Source organism: Lipophrys pholis, assembly GCF_963383615.2.
Source record: "Lipophrys pholis genome assembly, chromosome: 6".
Taxonomy (NCBI): domain Eukaryota; kingdom Metazoa; phylum Chordata; class Actinopteri; order Blenniiformes; family Blenniidae; genus Lipophrys; species Lipophrys pholis.
The window spans coordinates 18,298,416-18,319,340 of record NC_137629.1 but is presented as its reverse complement, the minus strand read 5'-3'; the positions used below and the strand labels follow the sequence as shown (position 1 = coordinate 18,319,340).

Below are 20,925 nucleotides of genomic sequence, written 5' to 3'. Positions count from 1 at the left end.
CAGTGGAGGAGGGGCGGGGTGTCATCGTGCCTCTGGATTGAAGTTAGGATCTCGGTCACACACACCAAGTTACTGCGTGATATGGTGTGTGTGTGTGTGTGTGTGTGTGTGTGTGTGTGTGTGTGTGTGTGTGTGTGTGTGTGTGTGTGTGTGTGTGTGTGTGTGTGTGTGTGTGCGTGTGCGTGTGTGTGAGAGAGGGGACGTGCTCCAGTGGACAGAGCAGCAGGCAGGGTGGGGGCAGGGTTTACAGGGGTTACAGGTCACAAGCCTCCTGCGTTTCTTTGACCAGCGCGGCGCAGAACGGAGGAGCGGGACGTCTCAATAAAGAGTCTCCTCGCGCCTCTGTGCGCCATCACACTGCGCCTCGCGGGGATACGCGCCTCAAGCGAGGAGAGAAAGAAGGGCCTGAACCCGATTTTGCCATATTTCGCCACAATGTGTGGGAAGTGAGAAGATCTGAGGAGGATCCATCCAAAGGGAGCGTCGCCAGCCTCGCGCGCCCGGTCCCCACCCCCACAAAGAGAGAAACATCCCAAAAAAAAAAAAAGATGCCCCCACAATTTCATGCATGGCAAAACTTTTTGTTTGTGAGGATACATCTGCGGAATTGCGTGGCGCGATGAGACATTTTGAGTTTCCTGCAGGATGGTGGGCAGATCATCCAGGAGGAAGAGGAGGAGGAGGAGGAGGAGGTAGGTGCAGCTTTTCTTTCCCCTGTTTGTTAACACACATTACAACATGTCGTTAACTCACTCGGTCTCCTTTAAAGCCACCCGCTACCCATGTGCAGCACGTGATTACTCCGTCTTATTTTCACTCATCCGTGTGCATTTCCAGCCTTTTCAACAACTTTGTTTCCTTTGCGTCAGGAGCTCGCGAAAGCTGTTTCCATCAAGTCTTTGTTGGGTGCTGAGGGGCGCGCGCAGCTCGCGTCTGTGCGTAAAAACCTGCGAATTAATCCTCCCACTTAGCGGCCGCCCGCTATTCCTATTAATGTTGTAAGTGGATTAAAGCGGATGTGATTGTGCTTGACATCCATTTTTTTAATCGGGGGGTGGGGGTGGGGTGGGGGTGGGGGTGTGATTGACGCGCTGATCATCATCATCAACATCATCATCATCACCAACAGCAGACTGTTGGCGCCACTTTGTGAACGCAGATCTCCCCGAGCCCATGCAGAAAGTCATTATAACTCAGGCATTAAGTCTCCAGGAGCTGAGGATTGATGAGAACGTGATGGTATCATCTGCCACACGTTTCTCATTCATCAGAGCTTTCATTTGAATTAAACTCCTTTTGTGCGCCTCGCATGGACCGCCAATTCTACATGCGCACACGTTTTAACCCAAGCATACAACAATATTAATAATAATTAATAAAGCATGAGCGCTTTATATATATATAAAATTAATTCGTCATAACAGATTGGTGGAGCAGAAGTGGCACAAAACTGAAAATATGCAACTTTAATAAATGTGGTGTTATCCTTGTGAGGATTCATCCAAGTGACAAAAGATGGAGGCCTTGAGAGTGCTTCACTTTATTAGTTCCAGGAGTGGAAGTAACGCATTACAAATACTCACATGACTAGAATTAAGAAATATTTTGGGGTACATTGGAACCCCCCCCCCCCCCCAAGCGTGTAATTGTATTCATAAGATCTGTCGCTCCAGTAGATCCATTATTGTAATTAATAACCATTAAAAAAAAAAAATACTTTATTTGAAACAATTGTATTTATTTAATTTACAAAAGTCCTGCTTCACATATTAAAAATTTTTCTAACACAATAGTTAATTTTGAGGAATAAAAATGTTTTGAATGCAAATACTAGATACAGTTTAATGAAGTTGCTGTTTGAAAGTAAAAACTTCTGTACAGATTTTCATAATGTTCACTTCTGATTATTTCATGCTAAATAGTTATTTTCATACAGTTAATGTTCACGATTTGCCCTTTTGATTATATTTACAACATCAGGTGACAAAATATCCTTCATATATTGCTTCACCATAAACATGTTACCTAATATTTATTGTTGATTATGATAGCTTCCTGTGAGTCCTTGTCCACAGATTCTGTCACATATGGAAACTTTAAAATAATACCCCACTTACACAAGCTTTAAACTCTGGTTTTTATTGGTGAAAATGGACTCAGTTACTTATATGAGGGATGGAAAGTTTACAGTTTCAATCTGGATTCATTTGTTATAGAATCCTATCGATGTGTTTTAGTCCTAATTATAAGAAGACAACAACGATACTGTGTGTAATATATGTGAAGGTTGTGTGTGAAATCACTCTCATCTGCTAATACGTTTTCATTTATTGTAAAAACTTTTTAAAAGGTCAAACTACAATGTTTTCATCATCAACCTTAGTGTCCCACTGCATTTTTCCATTTTCTTTTGTATACATGTCCTATTTACTCAACCCAAAACCACAATGAGAAGAAATTAGTGAAATGCAAAACTACTATTAAATTGAAAATCACATTTAAACAAAGACGTTCCGGTAAGTGTAATGAGATCATAGACAATTTTTAATTACGTATTTGCACAAAAGTGTTATGAAGCTATGAAGGTTAAGACTATATATAAAGACTTACCGAATAAAATATACACTGAAATGAAATTCCCTGGTATAAATTGTGTCGCAGATCAGATTTTGGTCCAGATAAACTATGAGGAAGTGAAAGGTTGTGTCATCTTTTAATAAATCCAGTACATGTGTGCAGATGACATACAGGGGGAAAAGCTGTTGGAGCTTGTGCAGACAGAATCTGGTCTCAGGCCACAGATTTATAGAAGCAATAAAATCTACCTGAATAACAAGTCCTATATTAGTACTTGCAGTAATAAATACAAGTGGAATTACATCAGAACGGCCTTCATCAGCAAATGAGTAAAAAAGTCGATAGTGATTAGGAGTGTGACATACATTAGATAAAGATCAGAGTTCAGGTGTTTGCTTCCAGGGTTTTTAACCTCAGTGTTCCTGTTGTGATACAGCTGAGTGAAAACAGTCCACGAGGTGGACAAGTCATATCTGTGTAGCTGTTCTGTCCCCTCCTCAGGCAGTGTCCGGTAGAAATGATCTGATAGCCATCATACTTAGAGCAGGCCTGACCACCCACTGGATGGCTTTAATGTCTGTGTAGTTTGTGAGGATGTCTGAAGAACAGCTGAGCAGGATGATGTCTGGAGGAGGCTGAGCACACATCCATGATGAATATCTGTGCTCACCGTCAGTCAGTTCATATGAGATGAAAACTATAATCCTCAAACAACTTTTCAATCTCTGCTACTGTGCCCAAAGTGTAGACAGGACTGCTTAACTGTGGCTGGCAGGAAAGCTGAAAGCGATGTAGTTTTTTTATGTGCCACCACTAGTGGGTGCTGTTCACGACTAAACTTTCATGCTCAATATTTCATAGATGTAAGTGAATGTTGTGGTCAATCAGCCTTGTAACTGAGACCTGGTTGAGGATGCTCCTCGAGATGGTGATGTTTGTTTTCATGTGGCCCTGATTGGTTTTAATGAAAATGAGTCATGTATATCAGTGGATGCCAGAGTTTGAGGAGAAGGGATGCAAAAGTCGAACAAATCTGGGACAGCCTTGGGTATGCTTATTCCCAGCATGATTCATTTCTTTTAATTGAAATTATGGTACAAATATATAAAAATAATAACAATGACAAGAGTCAAAATACTAGGAAAAAAAGATTGAGTGAAAATGTATAGGTAACAGCTGCAGGCTTTATCTAAACGCTGATCAGATATTTTAAATGAAAAAGGTTTTCAACCGTGCCACAAGAGTTATATTCATACTACCTGTTTGAAAAGTTAACACTCATATTTTATGATGTAAAAAAACGTTAAGACATGTGGCGCTCTGTAAGAGCCCTGACTGGTTTTGTTCAAAAGGCAGATATGCCGCACTGCAGCCTAGAAAGCATGTATTAATTCTCCAGTAATTATTTATAGAACCCGGCTGAATATTCATTGTTCATAACCTTTGATTGATTTTGTTTCAGGTGGATCTGATCCTGACTGGAGGAGTTGGAAGTCGTCCAGCACACCCGCACCTATACGTCCATACGTCCTGCAGTCCTCCAGCTAAGGTGCATCTAGTGTAGTTAGTGAAGTAGTTCAACATCTACTGCCCTAGTTGCTCCTTCTGGATGGAGGACTTGTTCTGTCTGGCAGAGTGAAATGCTTTTGGACAAATCTTCCCTGGAACTGCTTCATGTCAGTGATGAAAAGCATCAACAGTCCCTGTTTTTAGACCACAATAAGGCTTGTTCTTATTTCTTTTTATAGTTTGATTAATATCTGCAGTGCAGATGAACATGTAACTAAATTAAAGTATATAACAACTCACACTTTGCTTATGTCTATGATAAATATCTTGTTGTGGAACTGTGTCATTCCACTGTGCATAAATGCAACAATTCCATTTTGACTATCCTGTTGCATGCATTTACAGGTCCTGAGCTTTTATTGTGTATCTGCACACTTCTTTTCCCCTGACATTTTCCCTCATTACTCGCTGAGTGTGAAGCTGAACATAGCTGTGGACTCGGCAGTTCCAAAGTGCTCACAGTGCAGGTAGTCCACATTCATCTACTGCAGTTTGTGCACTTCGGGCACTGCCGGTCACCTTCCATCAGCCTGTCTGCAGAGCTCACTGGCGGCGACAACTGGGCTCACAGTGAGTTTTGTTGGTTTGCTCTCAGCTTTTTCCCGTCTGTGCTGTGCAAATCCATGCAAAGCTCTCTGTTTCTCAGAGAATCACAGGAAGAGAGTTACAGGCTCCACAACAACTGAAACTACCCACTCCAGCCACACTGGAGGCTCTGAAGCCTCGCTTTAGTTTCACACTGCTATTTGTCTCGCTGTTTTCGGATGGATGACTCCGCAATTTCAAAACTTTACACAGTGACAGAAATTGCACAGTATCCATCTGCAATCCGCAAGATGCTGTGAAACGGCCACAAAGTCTCACATTGTAACAACTAGTTTAGAAAAAAGTAAGAGAGCCTGCAAAAACAAGGGACTGCACAATTTACCGATCAGTCTGTAAGTCTGCAGAATGGCCACTAGATGGCAGCATCACGGTTTTAATTGCGTTGTGGGGCTCTGCTTGAGCCAGATGTGAAAGAATAGTTAAAAAAAATAAATCATGCAATTAGTTTAATATATCAGCTGTAAGGAAAGATGAGAATGTACCTGCCCGTTTTATTTTGTACAAACGTTTGAATGCTTGTTTTTCTGTTCACTTTATCCTCAAGGATTAATAATAAACGCTGCTTCCAGTTCGTATACTGCTGTCACAACAATGTGTTACTTTTTATTGTTATAAATATGTGAAGCTCGGCCACTGCACGCGCCTCTGTCGACTGAACAGTAATTGCGGACCAATACCAAACAGCGCCATTCATCTAAAATGCCAACAGCCCGTACTGTGCATTAATCCCCTCCTCATATCTCCACTCCTGCACCCGAGCAGGGCCACTCTATCTGCTCACATCTCTACTACCAGCCGGGAGGCGCACGCTGTGGTGCGCGCTTTAAGGGGAGGGGGGGGCGTGTTATTCACGTGCGTAGTGGTGCTCTGACTCTGTGCAGCAAGAGAAGAGGGGCTCACAAGTTACCAGCGACGGTGTATCTTCACCAGGAGGCTTAACCGAGCAGCTTTCCGGGGCGGACGCACCGTGATGGGGACAAACACGAGGATAAAGAGGGAATGTTGAGCCGAGCCGAGCCGAGCTGAGCCGAGCCGGGAGCTGCAGCTTCTTCCACACCAGCGGATCCCGTCGTAACTTTTAACGAGCTGAAGTTCATCTTCTGCGGTTGCTCTTCTTCTGTCCGCTTTTGGTGAAGTTGCTTGCGTTCGTTAACGCCATGGGGGGCTTCCCACCGCACGGTGCGCTCTTCCTGTGCGCCTTCCTGCAGCTCTTCTCGCTGCCCGGCGGACAGGTGCCGAACTGCCAGGAGGTGCGAGCGGTGTTTCAGTCCCTCCACCCGGGATCCAAGTGGGTCCCCGAAACCCCGGTGTCAGGTAACTCTCTCTCCTCACTCTCGAGCCTGGACAGGCAGGACGAGCTTTACGCACTCGGGGTTAAACTGTAGACTGCATAAGGCTGTTTTTCTTGACTCTCTCCACGCACTTTAATTCATTTCCCCACCTCATTCCCACATTACAACATGTTTCTATACCGAGCAGCTTTTAGAGTCTGACCTCTCCTGAATTAGCAGTGAGATCCAACCCACTCACTCTCCATCTCTCTGGATGAACATTTATGAGCATTCTCTGCAGAAAACAACCCCCCCAGACACGTTAGGAATCATGTACAAAAAAAAGTAAGCTGAATTATATAAGCCGCGAGTTAACTGTGAAATAATAGCTCACAAAAATCGATTTGTTCTAGTATTGATCCCAACATGAAGAGACGCGGGCTGCCCTGCACCCTAACTTTGATTTGATCCATGCATTGAACAAGATGTGAACATATTTCTCTAGTTTATTTTAAAAATATTTTATGTGGGATGAAGTCTTCTGGTTGATGGAGGGAAAAACAAGTCAAGAAGCAGTGATGACTGTTAGTCATGCTGTCATCCTGGCTGTCCTTTTATCAATCACATGGTCACACAATATCAATTGTTGTTGTGTGACTTGTGACCAAGCAGAAAACTATTCAGTTAAAAAAAAAGAAGTGCTGATTAAGTTAAGAGAATTGTTACATGGAGCTCAAGTGTCAGAGACGGAGTGCATGTGTTGACAAGAGAGGCTTATCCCGAGTGGAATAATTCATTTCTTTGTGCTGTTCTGCAGAGCACATCGTGCTGGGAGCCTGTTGCATTCTGATTCAGTATGTAAATGGAAAAGCTCTCATGTGGCTGAATCACAGCCAGCTGCAAATGTTAATTGGGTGTTTTAGTGTCATGTCAGCACAGGGAAGTGCTCCAGGTTAACTGTTTTTTTTTTTTTTTTTTTGGTCCTTTCTCTGTGTGCAGCACACACACACGCACACGCACACACACACACACACACACACACACACACACACACACACACACACACACACACACTTGAGTGAATTTGTTAAATAACACAAAATGTTCCATAAACAGGGGGAAGTGCAAGAAATCACAGACTGCCTCAAATGGAAGAAGAAAGAAGCAGGTTTTCTCATGCTGCCTCCAACATGTATTAAACTCCCATCTTGTGAAGTGAACGCCGCTCAAACCACTGAGCGCCACAATTCTCCATGCATCCATGTTTGATCACACACCTTTCCAGATGGGCCATGGGGGGGTGGGGGCTGAGATCGGCGGTCTGTGTACCTTCACTCAGCCTGAGCTGGACGTCCTGCTGGTCACAACCATCACGTGGACTGGAAATCAATCTGGGGGGTGGGGGTTACTAAGACCTTAGACTCAAATGCGAATGCTCATCACAAGATGTGGGAGCATCCGCTACAGTTGCTATAACCTCGATTTGAAGGCTTTCTGTGCTCAGTTTGCATTTTCTCCCTGGGTGTGCGTGGATCTTCTCCGGACACTCTGTTTTCTCACCACAGTCTAAAAACATGTGTTTGAAGGTTTATTGGCGTCTCAAAATTGCCTGTAGGTGTGAATTTGAGCTGTTCAGGGTGTATCCCGCCTTCCACCACATCCATCTGTCTCTGGCCTCCTGTGCTTCTGAATTCGGTGAATCTTTATAGGAGCTGGATTGATGGAGCTGTTACCGAAGCTCTAAATTTACTGGCTAATCTCACTCATTCACTGTGTATATGACATTTAAAACACTTAAAAGTTACTTAACAGGAACAAATCTTTAAAATATACTTGCCATAAAAAGTATCACTTCTGCACAGAGAATAAACCAAGACACAAAAACAAGAGCATTACCACTCATTTCCAACCCACAGTTGCCTAAATCGATCAGACCGAAGTCCACATGTTTACAAACGACCCCGGATTTGTAGCCTTCAAACTGTGTTTATGTTTCCCCATCACTGGTGTACACGGACTCTCAAAAAGCTATTAAGATTTTGCGTTTATACTTGGAAAATGCTGTGTTCACATGGCCTGAACGTGTAACTGTAATTAAAAAGGACTTGAATCTGACTTTGTGAGAAGTCATTATTACCCAGAGGAGAGATATGCTGACCATAGAAAAGTTAGTCCCCTTGTGTCCTGGGTTGTATCTCTCCATAAAGAATTCATGATTAAAAAAAAAAGAGAAAGGAGTTTAATGTCAATTCAATAAAAGTGAATCCATAGATTCTGAGAAATGTGATGAATTCACCAGAGGATGGGATATGTTAACAAAGGAGCAGGGGGTCTAACGTGTAACTGTCCCCTGCGTGTAAAATACATTTTCTGAAAGCCTGCGAGTAACTACCTATTCAGCATGTTTATACGCACCTCAGAGCATGTGGCGTGAGATCAGAGTGCCGGGAATGTAAAAACAATAAGGACAGATACACACACACACACACAAGAACCTTTAGTTACAATACATGAAGTCCAATCCAGTCTTATTTTAGTTTTTGTCGATAAAGTCTGTTTTCTACCGAGTTTGAATCAGTTGTGTATCTCTGACTGTACTTGTTTCAAGGCACAACCGAATCATTTCTTGGCGACTGAAATGTGAAGAGCTGGAAGGAAACCAATCCAATACTAACTGATGTCATATTTGGAAACCTGTCGCAAGGGTTTCTGGGATACCAAAGATGGCGTCATAGCAGCTCAAGGGAAAATATCAACATTTGACCGCTTCAGCCAGAAAAACAAAGCCTGACTTTTTCTAAGAAAGAGTATTCAAATGTTGGAAAACTGATCGTTAATCGTTTTTCCAGTACGAATCGAGATCTCGCGAAATCGAGTACACAGATTTGATCTTGTGATACAATGCCTCGGGTATATTCAGGAGTTTCCGTGACCACAAGATGTCAACAAACCCGGGGACGTTCTGCAAAATTTAAATGCTGGAAATATGTCTTCGTATGAGTGTGATGACAAATTTCCTTCAGAAAGGTATTGACAACGTATTAGAGATGTACTTGAACAACTACAACTGGGCCCTAAATTTTGCATTTTTCCAGTGTGGATTCTGGTAGAGTGACTTTAATTCTAACTAAATTAAAATAAACTCAGGACTATAAAAGCAGAGACACCGGAAAGCAACCCACAAGAACCACAGATGAACCAACAACCAGAAGACGGCCAACATCTAGCACAGCCACCAGGTGAAGACAATCCCACACAGGTGAAACACATCAGGGAGGGGAACAGCAATCAGACATGAGGAGGGGAAGTCAAGCGGCCTGAAACAAGAGACAGAGTCAGAATCTCATAGTAGCACAAGAAACGCAACGTGAACCATGACAACAGCAGAAACTGAAACACAAATGAGAAATGAATGAAATTTAAAAAAAAAAAGTTAAATATGGTTTTATATTTATTGATTTGAACAGCTTCCTTATTTTTAGAACATAGAATTGTGATATTTAGAGATACAATAGATGTGATTGGAATATTTCATGTGCGTGAATCGAGGATTCGAGTACAATTTCACAATAATTAAAACAACATTTTACTTTAAATGAGAGTTCATTGACTTTTGATGTGTTGCTACTCGACACACCAGCATTAATAATGAATACTCTTTCAACACTTAATGTTTTACTGACCACCCAGTCGCACTGTCCATCGTTACAGTCATTTTGTTGCAGCTCGGCATGTAAAGCTATCCACTAAGCTGTACACATATTTCTTCACTCTGTCTTACAATGACACCTCCATCTGATAAGCGTCACTAAAGCATGTTGCCAGATCTGTTTCTCCATTAAATGCTATTAATAGGATGAAATCCAGTTTAGTTACAGCTGATACTTTGTGGGGAAATCAATGCAGAGGTGCAGTGAAAGAAGGAGCTGGTGTGTCTGCGAGGGCTGCTGCAGGAGCAGATATTTTCAACTGAGAGAGTCATCAAGTTCTATCGACGACGGGCCTCTCCGCCTGTCTCATTTCAAAGTAATATCTTTCTTTTGAATTTAAAAAGACAATGTGTGGGGAATTTGTGCGTTCTCCTTGTCGGTGTACCTGGGTTTTCTCTGGGTGGTCTGGTTACACATTTTTAGAGTTGACTTCCAGAATCCACGTGGGGAAAAGGAAAACAATTAGTTTTAGTTGTTGATGTACATCTCTAATAAGTTGTTAATATCTTTCTGAAGGACGTTTGTCATTACAGTCACACAAACACTATTTCCAGCATTTAAATTTCACAAAACATACAAACAACGCTTTGTTGACATCTTTGAGTTCACGGAAACTCCCCGAACCTTTTAAAGGCACTGGAAAAACAAATCTACGTTCCATTTCACACCATTTCAGGTTATTCTCGTGGCTTCAATACTCTTTCTTTGGGAAACATTGACATTTTCGCTGGATCTGCCGCAACGCCATCTTTGATGTCCCAGAAACCCTTGTGGCAGGTTTCTGAAGTTTGCAAAACATAAACACAATTTGATGGCAACAAATTCCTGTTTGTTTATAAATATATCTACTTTGGTGTGATTGATTTAGGCAACTGTGGGTTGGAAATGAGTGGACATGCTCTTGTTTTCATGTGTTGGTTTATTCTCTGTGCAGAAGTGATATTTTTTATGGAAAGTACATTTGAAAAATAACTAAAAAAACTTAAGAACGGACTTCATTGTAAGTGGGACATAGACAAAATAATTGAACAGTTGTGGCAGTTGCAGACTATATATAAAGGCCTGTCAAGCTAAAATCATGTAACCAGCATAAGAAGTATTCTGCTTTTTATTTCCTATGGATGCTAACAATTTAATAAAATCTTCATAAAGTCTGGTATTTAACCAAAAATGACTACTCTGTGTAAACAAAGCATATGCAGTTATTATGTGTGTTTACTTATATTATCAGGAAGGATCTTCGCTTTATGACCTATTGCTCAATCATAAATATTCATGCACACTGCAATGGGTTTTTGAATAAATTAAAACTTTAGATTATTAATAATTGAAGTCTTTAGTGAGCTGACCTCCTAATCTGTCTTGTAATTTCAATAAATCTAACTATTTAACTGTGAAAACAAATATAACCATATTCTAGTGGAGAGGATACGACAGAGGAATCCCAGTGTAACGCAACAAATGCGTATCGTTTATCACCAATATGGCGTTTCCCATGAAGTCATGCATCTCTTGAACTTCATCTTTAGCTTATGTGTTCACAGGAAAAATGTCAGCAGTGTTGTGTTTGCATTTAAAAATGTTAAAGGCCAATTAAATATTATGAGCAGGAAATGAAAGAGAAAAGTAGATAAACACAACGAGTCACTGCGAGTTCATCCGTGTGGATCGTATTGGCATTTTCATCTGTTAGAAGTTCTGCTAATTAGGCCGTTAAATAATTACAGTGACAAGACAAACATTAAAAGTTCATTTTCTGTACAGGGCCTTCACCCAAGTTAGTTGAAATGACACAAACACCAGCTGTTCCCAGCAACTCGCAACATCAACTTCAGACTATAATATTAATAATAAATACCATGAGACTGAGTTCACGTCTGATATGCCTCATATTGTGCAAATTACTGAAAATTTGTAATTGAATATAGTTAAGCGACCATTAATCCAAGAAAGTAACTCTTCTATTACTTTTCAAAGTCTCCTTCATTTAGACGTGTCCTAATAAAGCTGTGTTATTGTAGTGTTAGTTACAGTATTACCTGCCATTAAGTTCAGCTCACGTGTCGTCAGATAGTTGGAGGAAGATGATCTATAGCCTGGACGTTGTCATTTTTCAAGATACAAATATATGAAGGGATGAGACCACAACAGCTGGATTAGACTAACAACACGCACACAGCAACTGACAGGTCATGTAAAAGGAAGCTAATGTTGCTAATGCTAATCACCGTCAGGACGGCTGAGTTTCACTTCTCCAGTATTTCATCTGGATTTTCTGTCCATGGTTTGGTTTCCTATTTGTCATCATGGCGTGTTTCACAGCCTGTGACATTCACATTGTTTCCATTGTTCCCCGTTTCTATTGTTCTGGTTTCATGTCTTGCTCTTTCCTTTGTGTTCTCTATGCAATCGTGAACACAGTCTGACCTTCCATACTTGCACCTGTGCCTTATTCTCCCTTTCCTTAACGTCTGTTTTTGACCCAGTGCTCCTTCTTATGAGCAGATCTGATTGAGTTTAGTAGATGAGGTCAGTAAGCTTGAACTGTGACAGCCAGCAGGTGTGCTTGCCTGCACTTTGTACAGTTATGAGACTGGACTCCTCCTTCAAAGAAATCTGTAGTTGTGGAGTGAGATATACTCAAACTTTAACTCAGATTTTTAACTCATTAGATATGAGTGGACTCTATGTCTTGGAGTGAGCTCACGCTGACATCCAACAAATGCTGAGATTTGTTCCGTTGTGTGGTATAGTCATGGACCAATCATGCATTATCCACGATCCATCATTATTACTAATTTAGACAGGAAAAGTTGGGGTCATGTCTGTGTTGTGAGTAATACTTCTGAACTTAGTAAACAGAAGGCTTGTTATACAATTTAGTGTAACACTGATTCCTCACTGAGGCAATGAAAGATTGATGAAAGCCCATGTTGAGGATGTGACTGAGTCGAGTATCACTCTCTCTCTCTCTCTCTCTCTCTCTCTCTCTCTCTCTCTCTCTCTCTCTCTCTCTGTGTGTGAGTGTGTGTGCGTGCGTGTGTGTGTGTGTGTGTGTGTGTGTGTGTGTGTGTGTGTGTGTGTGTGTTGCTGGAGGGAGATGTGAAATGGCCTGTATTGACATGGAGTAGTGTGTGGGCGAGGCGGCTGATTCAGAGAGATGTCCGCAGGAAGGCAGAGCAGAATTCTAATAATGCAGTGTGTGCTGCCGGGAGGCAAAACACCAAAAAACGAGGAGAAATAAGTTTGTATTTCCAGCGTCAGAAGAAGCGAGTGTAGCGAAACCACGTTGCAGTGGATATGAGAGGAAAAGCAGGGGAGCAGGAGGTGGGAGGCGGTTGCTGGTGGAGCTGTGGGTGTGTGGAGAGGCTGTTGGCGGGTATGAGAGCTCTAACCTCGGGACACGAGTGTGAAAGCAGCTCGGTCAGTGTTGGTTTGAGACGAAGGTCTGAAAGACTTATTCATGAGAGGGGCGACAGCTTCTCACCCGGTGGAGGAGAGAAAACAGACTGCAGGAGGACAACTTACTCCAGCACCCAGAGGCCTTCTTTCTCTCTGGTTTTCTTTCTATCTTTCCTACATGTTCCTTTGTTCTTTCTATTAATCCATCGTTTGTAACGTCCAACTCCTTCTCCTTTACGTCTTTACTTTCCATCATGTTTCTCGTGAAGACGCAATGGACAACTCGTCCACAAAACTGCAACCCTGGACAACTCGTCCATGGATGAGATTTCAGAATTTGTTTGAGAAAATAAATCTTGTACAACATACTTTTACATATTGTTGTTCCTAATTTATATTTTATATGTCTTTCATATATCTAATATAAGTCTATATATGTTTAGTATAGTATCCTATGGCTTTGTTTCTCTTTGTTTACCATTCTCTTAATGGTAAACTAATTGAACAAGTGCATGTAAATACATTTTTAGGAATTACTTTTGATGAAAAGCCCGGTTGGAAGCACCATATAAATATCCTGAAGTCAAAATAAAGCAAAAAATATTAGCATAATGTGTAAAATCAGATCAGTATTAGATTCACTGAACTTATTATATAACTCAATCATTCTTCCATATCTGAGTAATGATGTGGAAATCCGGAGAAATAATTATAAAACAAACATTGATCCTATTTTATTGTACTTCAGATGAAGACTCATAAATCAAGCTGATTATTAGGCTCCAACAAATCCTCGGTTTGCCTTATCAAAGATGCTAAAAATACACGATATTGCCGACCTTAATACTCTAGTTTTTGTGTCAAATATGCTTAATGATCCTTCCAAATGTGTCAAATGTACTTTGAAATCCATTCAAATCAATAATGCTGAAAAAAATTCCACAGTTGCAGGTTTGTGGACGAGTTGTCCGTGCACCACCGGCGGCGGAGCGCTCCTACTGCGCATGCGCATATCTTCCCCTCCCTTCTTGTTGTAAATAGTTCCTTCTGCTCATGCGCCTGTAAACAAACACGGCGGACCCATAGTGGTGTGACTCGCAGTCCATATTCGTATCCGATTCGTCATCAGTCCATATTCGTTTGCGATTCGTCATCAGTCAATAGGAATGTTAGGCTCTCTCGATTTTCTTCACGTTTAGAGCGTATTGTTCTCTGCACACACGTCTGTGTGGTTTCATTACAAAAACAAGCGACAGCGTCCTCCTGTGGCCCGGCATACTAAATACACCGTTGTCAGTGTGTTCGCTGCTGCAGTGTGAACGCAACACTTTTTTTAATGGATTAGGTGTTGGTACACGAAACGCTGTTGTGTACACGGGGCCTAGATAAATAGATAGATAGACAGATAGATAGAGAAGCCTTATTGTCTGTTCTTCAGTAAAAACTGAAATTTTTCTCGACATGCTTTATCCCAAACAAAAAACACACTTACAAACACATTCACACACAACAAGAGATAAGCCAAAGTGCAGTCTATTTTGTGTTGTTTAGAACAGGTGTGTTTTTCCTGTGGGGTTCTGGATCGTCTCAGCAGCATGAAGGAGTCGTGCAGGCGGAGGGAGAGGTTCTCAGTGAGGAGGGTGGCTTACCTCACCACCCTTCTTTCTTTCTTTCTTTCTTTCTTTCTTTCTCTCTCTCTCTCTCTCTCTCTCTCTCTCTCTCTCTCTCTGTCTGGCGGGATAATTACTACGTTGTGTGGTGTGATAGCCACTGTCTGGGTGTGAGCAGTAATTATCTGCAGGGTCGGGACACCTGGGCTTGTTGTTTGTCACAAAAATTAATGTGAACACCAAAAGAACAAATGCTGCCGTTGAAACGACAACGGACTAATAGGTGGATCATCTGACCTGAAGCGCAGGAGGTCTTTTTGTGTCTCATTAAACGCTGATTCGGATGTTGCTTGTTTGCTTGTCCATTTTCGTAGAACGCCGCTTTAATGAAGGGACTCGTGTTTACTGCCTCATTGTTTCACGTTGACTTTAACAGGAAAAAACTAAAAGTTGGAATAATTTTGGGCTTTTTCACGCGCAGGCTTCCACTCTTCATCCCATTGCTTCATGAAACGAGTTAAACTGGAGCAGCGAGCTCTAAAAATACATGTAATACATGAAATCCCCAGTAGCTAATGATATTATTATTCCTCAGGTTGGTTGTAAATCGCATATCTTTATTTCACGTATTGTCTTTACAAAATGACACTGGCTTGTTTTGCCCCGGAGAGGTAGCCTCGGATTCCCACGTGCTTCCACTCCAAACTGGAAGTTGTTGTATAATTTATGCTCATAATGAACAGCTTTTAGCATATTCTATATCTTAATACAACTTGTTTTTCCCCCCATGGTCTCTGTCATTAAACTTGCATAGCAATGGCTTTCTAATTGGTGCTGGGAAACCGAGACACAAGCTGTATTCGTGGCTGCCCCCTGTTCCCTCGACTTGGGGTCCCCGAGCTTGTTAGGGATGTGAGGGGAAGGACTCCTCTCGGGATCTGTGTGTGTGTGTGTGTGTGTGTGTGCAGGGTTGCTGTCTCCACCAGCAGGTCTTCTGAAAACTTACTTTCTGTGGCTAAAGCGGCGGGACGGTCAGGCGAGGCTGTGACAAGGCGAAGGCCGATCAATGTGTTTTTAAAAGGCATTCGGAGACCTCAACACTCATAAAAACAGCCGCCGCTCTGCATGTTGAATCGCCCGCCGCACTTTCAGGGTCTGATCATCTAAAGGCGTCACCTTGAACTGAGGGTATGTGCAATTTACATCTAAATTGCTCTGAGTCCTGCACCTTGTCTGTCTTCATTTAGTTGTGGGGGGGGGGGGGGGGGGGGGGGATTGGCCACCGGGACACAAAAAATCCACTAATTAACCCCTAACATGCTGATGGGAAGTTGCTCCCACTGCCCAGTGGCTATTAAAGCTGAAGAGAAACAAGCTCAGAACACAACTGTGTGGATGAAAAGAAGGAATGAGGGTAAAAAGACGCGAGGTGAGGAGGAGCAGAGCGAAGCCTGAAGCAAAGGTAAAAAAAAAAAGGCGGAAGCTTATTTCCGAGTGATCTGTCAGTCACAAAGAAGGCTTTATTTAGACAGTGTGATTTTATTATTTGTGAAGCTCTGCGGGGAATCATTTCCCTTCCGAATCCTTCAGTTACTTCTGTAATGAAACACATTTATCATCTGTGAAAAACGACCAATGTGCAGACGAATCTGTCGGTTTTCACCAGAGATAATTGCTAAATCCCCCCGTCTCTTTTCGGGCTCCGGCCGCGCTCACCTCCCCTCCGTGCTATTGACAGCTTAATAATTTTGCCCCTGCAGGCTGAAATTAACTTGATCTTATCTGTCAGGGGTCTTTTGTCGGTATTGATTTAAGATATTAAGCCTGTCAGTATGCATACAAAAGGTGCTGTGCGACAGCTTTATTGCCTCTTTCGCTCATTAGACGATGCACCTCAAACTTTGACGGAAAGTCAGAAGTGAGCAGAAGCTCTTCTCCCTTTGATTCTCCAGCGCTTATTAATTACCACGACTGTCACTCCTGTTGCATCTCCTGGTAGTTTAACTTCCTGTGTTCCTGCTGTTTGCATTGTTGCAGCCTGAGCTCTGTTTTCTGACATCTTTTGTTTGAAGATCTCAAAGAGACAAAGGCTCAAACCTTTGGAGAAATTCCTCCTTTGTCATCAAGATAAATCCTCCGTCGCCACAGAAAAGCCTCCCCTCCCTCTGACATGCTAGTTATCAAGACTTCCCCCATACATTTGCAATCCGGGCGCCCTCCCTCTTGCTCACTCCCAAATTAATCTCCCAGCTTCCGTCTCTTTTATTCTCCCAGCACCCCGAGCGGCGGCGGCTGAAGCCGGCAGACTCCCATGACATTTGTTTACCCCACCATCAATCAGGCCCCTCTTATCAGTGACGCCTCTCGGGCGGCAGATCCTGCAGACGACGGGTCCTCGATGCAGCCGCCGACTGCAGCGGCGGCAGCCGTGCGGGACTGCAGGGAAGCGCCGCGGAGAGGAACGCCTCTTTTGTGTTTAAACACCGCGTGGTTTTTGCCCCACTTACGTCTGCAGGCATCACTTTAAAAGAGAGGTTGGGGAATTAAAGTGGAAATTTATATCTGGTTTTTCAGAACGCGCATATTTTCTTTAAAAGGTGGTCTGACACAGAAACTTGTGTTCCTTCCTCTTTTGTTGAGACGTGGCGGAGTAGAGCCCATTACTCTGAATGACAGTCAAATCTCTTTTCAAACTTTTTGAGCAGATTTTACATTGTCTTGCCACACGGCTGTGACATTGTGATGGCGGAGGAATGTGATAAAGGAAGAAGAAAGGCTTTTTGTGAGACGTGTCCTTCAGTGTATCCTAACGGGGAGATGTACTGTAATTCACACCACAATGGCAGCGGCCGAGGCCTCAGCTCCACTCGTGATCAGAACAAATTCTCACTGCTCTCTCTTTATCTCCGTCCTCATTGGGAGTCATTGAATTGGTCTTTGCAGGGCGTCTGCTCTTCGATCAGGCTTCTGTATTTGCTCCTTTGCCTTAAGAAACGAGCTCTGAAAATGCAATTATTTCTCATCTGTCTAAACAACCTTTAGTGTCCACAAATGGCTGCACAGTGGTTGTTTCCTCACCCTCTCCATGCCATACATAATGAAAGCATGCTGAAACCTGGGTTTGTCTGTCTGCATGCCACATTGCTCCTGGCTCTCATCTTTGTGCCTGAAAATATCCTTTTTTTTTTTTTTTTTTTTTCCTTCTTCTTTTTTTGATCCTCTGAGTGGAAAGTGTAACCTCGAGTGATGGAAAAGTTTCTGTTGACCAAATTGATCTCAGAGGAAAGCTGCACAGGCTCGGCGTATTGCTTGAATGTGCATCAGAATGGCTCATTTTGAAGCGAGGAATTTATTTTTGACTCCAGCCCTGCGAGATAACACAGCCTATACATAATAATCATAGACTCATTAGGGCTGCAGAATCTGCTTTAGATAGATATCCTTCACTGTGCCTGTGTGTCTATATATGCGTGTGTGTGTGTGTGAAAGCAGAGGCTCCTATTTGTGAGAATTAAGCACTAGTAGATTTCCCACGACTCATCCAGACCACCGCCCTGTCTCTGCTGATTTTCAGGTGCAGATTTGCAGGTTTGCCAAACCAAAGCCCCGACATGCTGCTCCAAGAAGATGGAGGAGCGATATCAGGTAGCCGCACGCGGCAACATGGAGTCCGGCCTGCAGGTGGTCAGCGCACAGCTCAAACGCCTCATCATCCAAAACGCCGCCATATTCCAAGGTGAGCACCCACTACAATAATGATGATTTTCAGGAATTTCAGAGCTTGGAATTTTCCTTCTTTAAATGCGATCTTTTCCTGGCCGTAGCTTCCAGTTCATTGTAGTCTTGCAAGTGGAATGCATTAGGTACAGCTGATGTGGTTCATGCTCTTTTTGAGAATAAATAAAAACATTCACACAGCCGCTTCACTTCGTATGCTCATAGAGAACTGCTTGCAGAGCAGTATCGACATGGTCAAAACATGTTGTAAAAAAAACCGACATTAAAGCTGCGCAGGTATCATGAAAACTGAACTCAACCGTTTGTAGGGGCACTCATTAAAATCATTTATTCGGAAATCTCAACCCTGTTGACACTTATCAAAGCATATTTCATGTTTTATCTCTCTCCTTGATGTGCTATGTCCTACAATATATTGTGGCACAAAAAAAATACCCCCAAAATGCTTTAATCTGAATTCAGAATTTGCATGGGAATGATGTGCACACCGCATTATATCAAAGACGGTGTTAGATAGAACAACAATGTTCATATTATTATGAGATGGTTGACATAATCTGAACCAGTTATATAAATTGTGCCCTGTTCAAAGTCTTCCACCACTTTAATATGCATAGCATTCTTATTTTTCTGATGTAGAAGGTACCAAACATGAGCACCTGCCCCACAAAGGGTCTTCGATGCTGCCCTAAGTTTCCATCCATATTCCATCCATATTGGCTAAAGGGTAAAGGGTCTTTAGTATTTCTGCTCTGTGACACACTCATGAGGCCAGAGGCAAGTGGAGAGCAGCATTATAGTCCTGAACGTACCGACACGCGAGGACAAACAACACATCCTAATTGCCAGAATTCAAGATCCCAAAAGCAGCGCGAGTCAGCGCCGACTTTCTTGGCTCCACATCTTCTTCATGACAGCAGCTCACTCCTCCAGACAGTGAGTCACATGTAAATAAAGCAGAAGCATAATGCGCGCAGACAGACAGGGACGGGGCGTTCGGCTGCTGTTCAGCTAAATGTTAGAATGGCAGAGACGAGCGGTTTAAGTGACTTTAGATGTAGTGCGGTTGTCGGCGCCAGACATGTTGTTCCAGAAAGTGACAGCCTCCTGAGATTTGGCGCACTGCAGGCAGCGATGACTATTATTCACAGGGAGATAAAAAAAATAAATAAATGAAAAAAAAGAGAGGATGAAAAAGAAATTGTGGAAAGTTGGTGGAAGAAACCTTGAAACGTGGATTAGAGCGGCCGGAGGAGACGTTGCTGGCAGGGCAAGTTCACGTCAATGTGTGCACAAAAAGAAAACGGAAAAGCAGGTCGGCGCAATGAGGAAAATTACGGAGATGAGGGAGGCGGGTGACTGCTGAGAGGCAACGACTGAGCAGAGAGATGACACCCGGTGGAACAACGGTGGAAGCAAAGACACTGAAGAGGGAGATAAAACAATGTGACACCGTCACATCAAGGAGGCTTTGAACGCTGAAGAAGAATCCCAGCTGGTTCCACATAAGTGGTTCTTCCTCCTCTTGTTGGCCCACAGTTCAGAACAGCTCATCTACAAGCTCTAAAACTCTGTTCAAGGGACGTTATCCACCAGTTAGCAGGTGCTTCTGTACCTCAGGTGACTGTGATTGTAAATTGTTCGATCTTGTGATACTAGAAATGACACTCGGTGTTTACTGAACTTACATTACATGTATTCTGTTCAAAGCGTGTGTCAATTTATGCTTCAAAGTCCCTCGAAAAACAGTAGACTCAGACACATTTTTTGAAAAAAGATGCCTGAAACAAGACCAAAAAAGAGGACACTTCCAGTAAAAAGATGATAGTGTGTTTACTATGTAGAGAATTTCTATGCTGAACTGAACAGCTTCATATTCACTGTACTGCTGCTCGTCGGATATATAACAAAAAACTCAGATGTCCTCAAAGTTTTTCGACTCTTCACAAAGTGAACTACAGACAAAAAGACCCGTTAAACTGATGTTGTATTATTAAGAACATATACGAAACACTTACAGTACAATAAACAACTGCAAAAGTCTCTACAAGCTTCTATTCTATTCTATTCTATTCTATTCTATTCTATTCTATTCTATTCTATTGCCTGGTTGTTGGCAGGTGGATGCATAAAATTCAGAACATATTGCATACATGATGTAGCCTTCATCTTTGATTGAGTGTGAAAGAACAAGAAAGGGTCTCTACTGAACAAAGCCGGATGTTGAAAAGTTTCCAAGTCCATGATGGGAGTAAAGAAAAAGTACTTTCCCAAAAACTTCCAACTCGAATCTCTGATGAGACCTTAACATGTCGACTTCTCCCCATTTTCACAGGGATTTCAATTATTCTTGGTTTTCGTGGACGTGATCTATTTTCAAGATCATCTGCTTTTTTCTCAAACTGAATATTTTCCAACTGCAGGGCGCCAATTTTCTTTTCA

General features: G+C 42.4%; 1 protein-coding gene across 1 annotated transcript; it reads left to right on the top strand.

Moving 5' to 3' along the window:
• The first annotated feature begins 5,608 nt into the window (after positions 1-5,608).
• On the top strand, positions 5,609-19,640 carry LOC308110620 (glypican-3-like). Its single transcript, XM_080465026.1, has 2 exons — positions 5,609-6,066; positions 18,320-19,640. Exons 1-2 carry the CDS (start codon positions 5,910-5,912, stop codon positions 18,499-18,501), a joined length of 339 nt encoding a protein of 112 aa, XP_080321152.1. The 5' UTR covers positions 5,609-5,909; the 3' UTR covers positions 18,502-19,640.
• Positions 19,641-20,925: the final 1,285 nt, after the last annotated feature.

Bases quoted from the DNA above. Each gene is read 5' to 3' on its own strand.
- LOC308110620 (XM_080465026.1), top strand. From the start codon at position 5,910: ATGGGGGGCTTCCCACCGCACGGTGCGCTCTTCCTGTGCGCCTTCCTG. The intron at 6,067-18,319 runs GTAACTCTCTCT...GCTGATTTTCAG, and splicing joins CCCCGAAACCCCGGTGTCAG to GTGCAGATTTGCAGGTTTGC.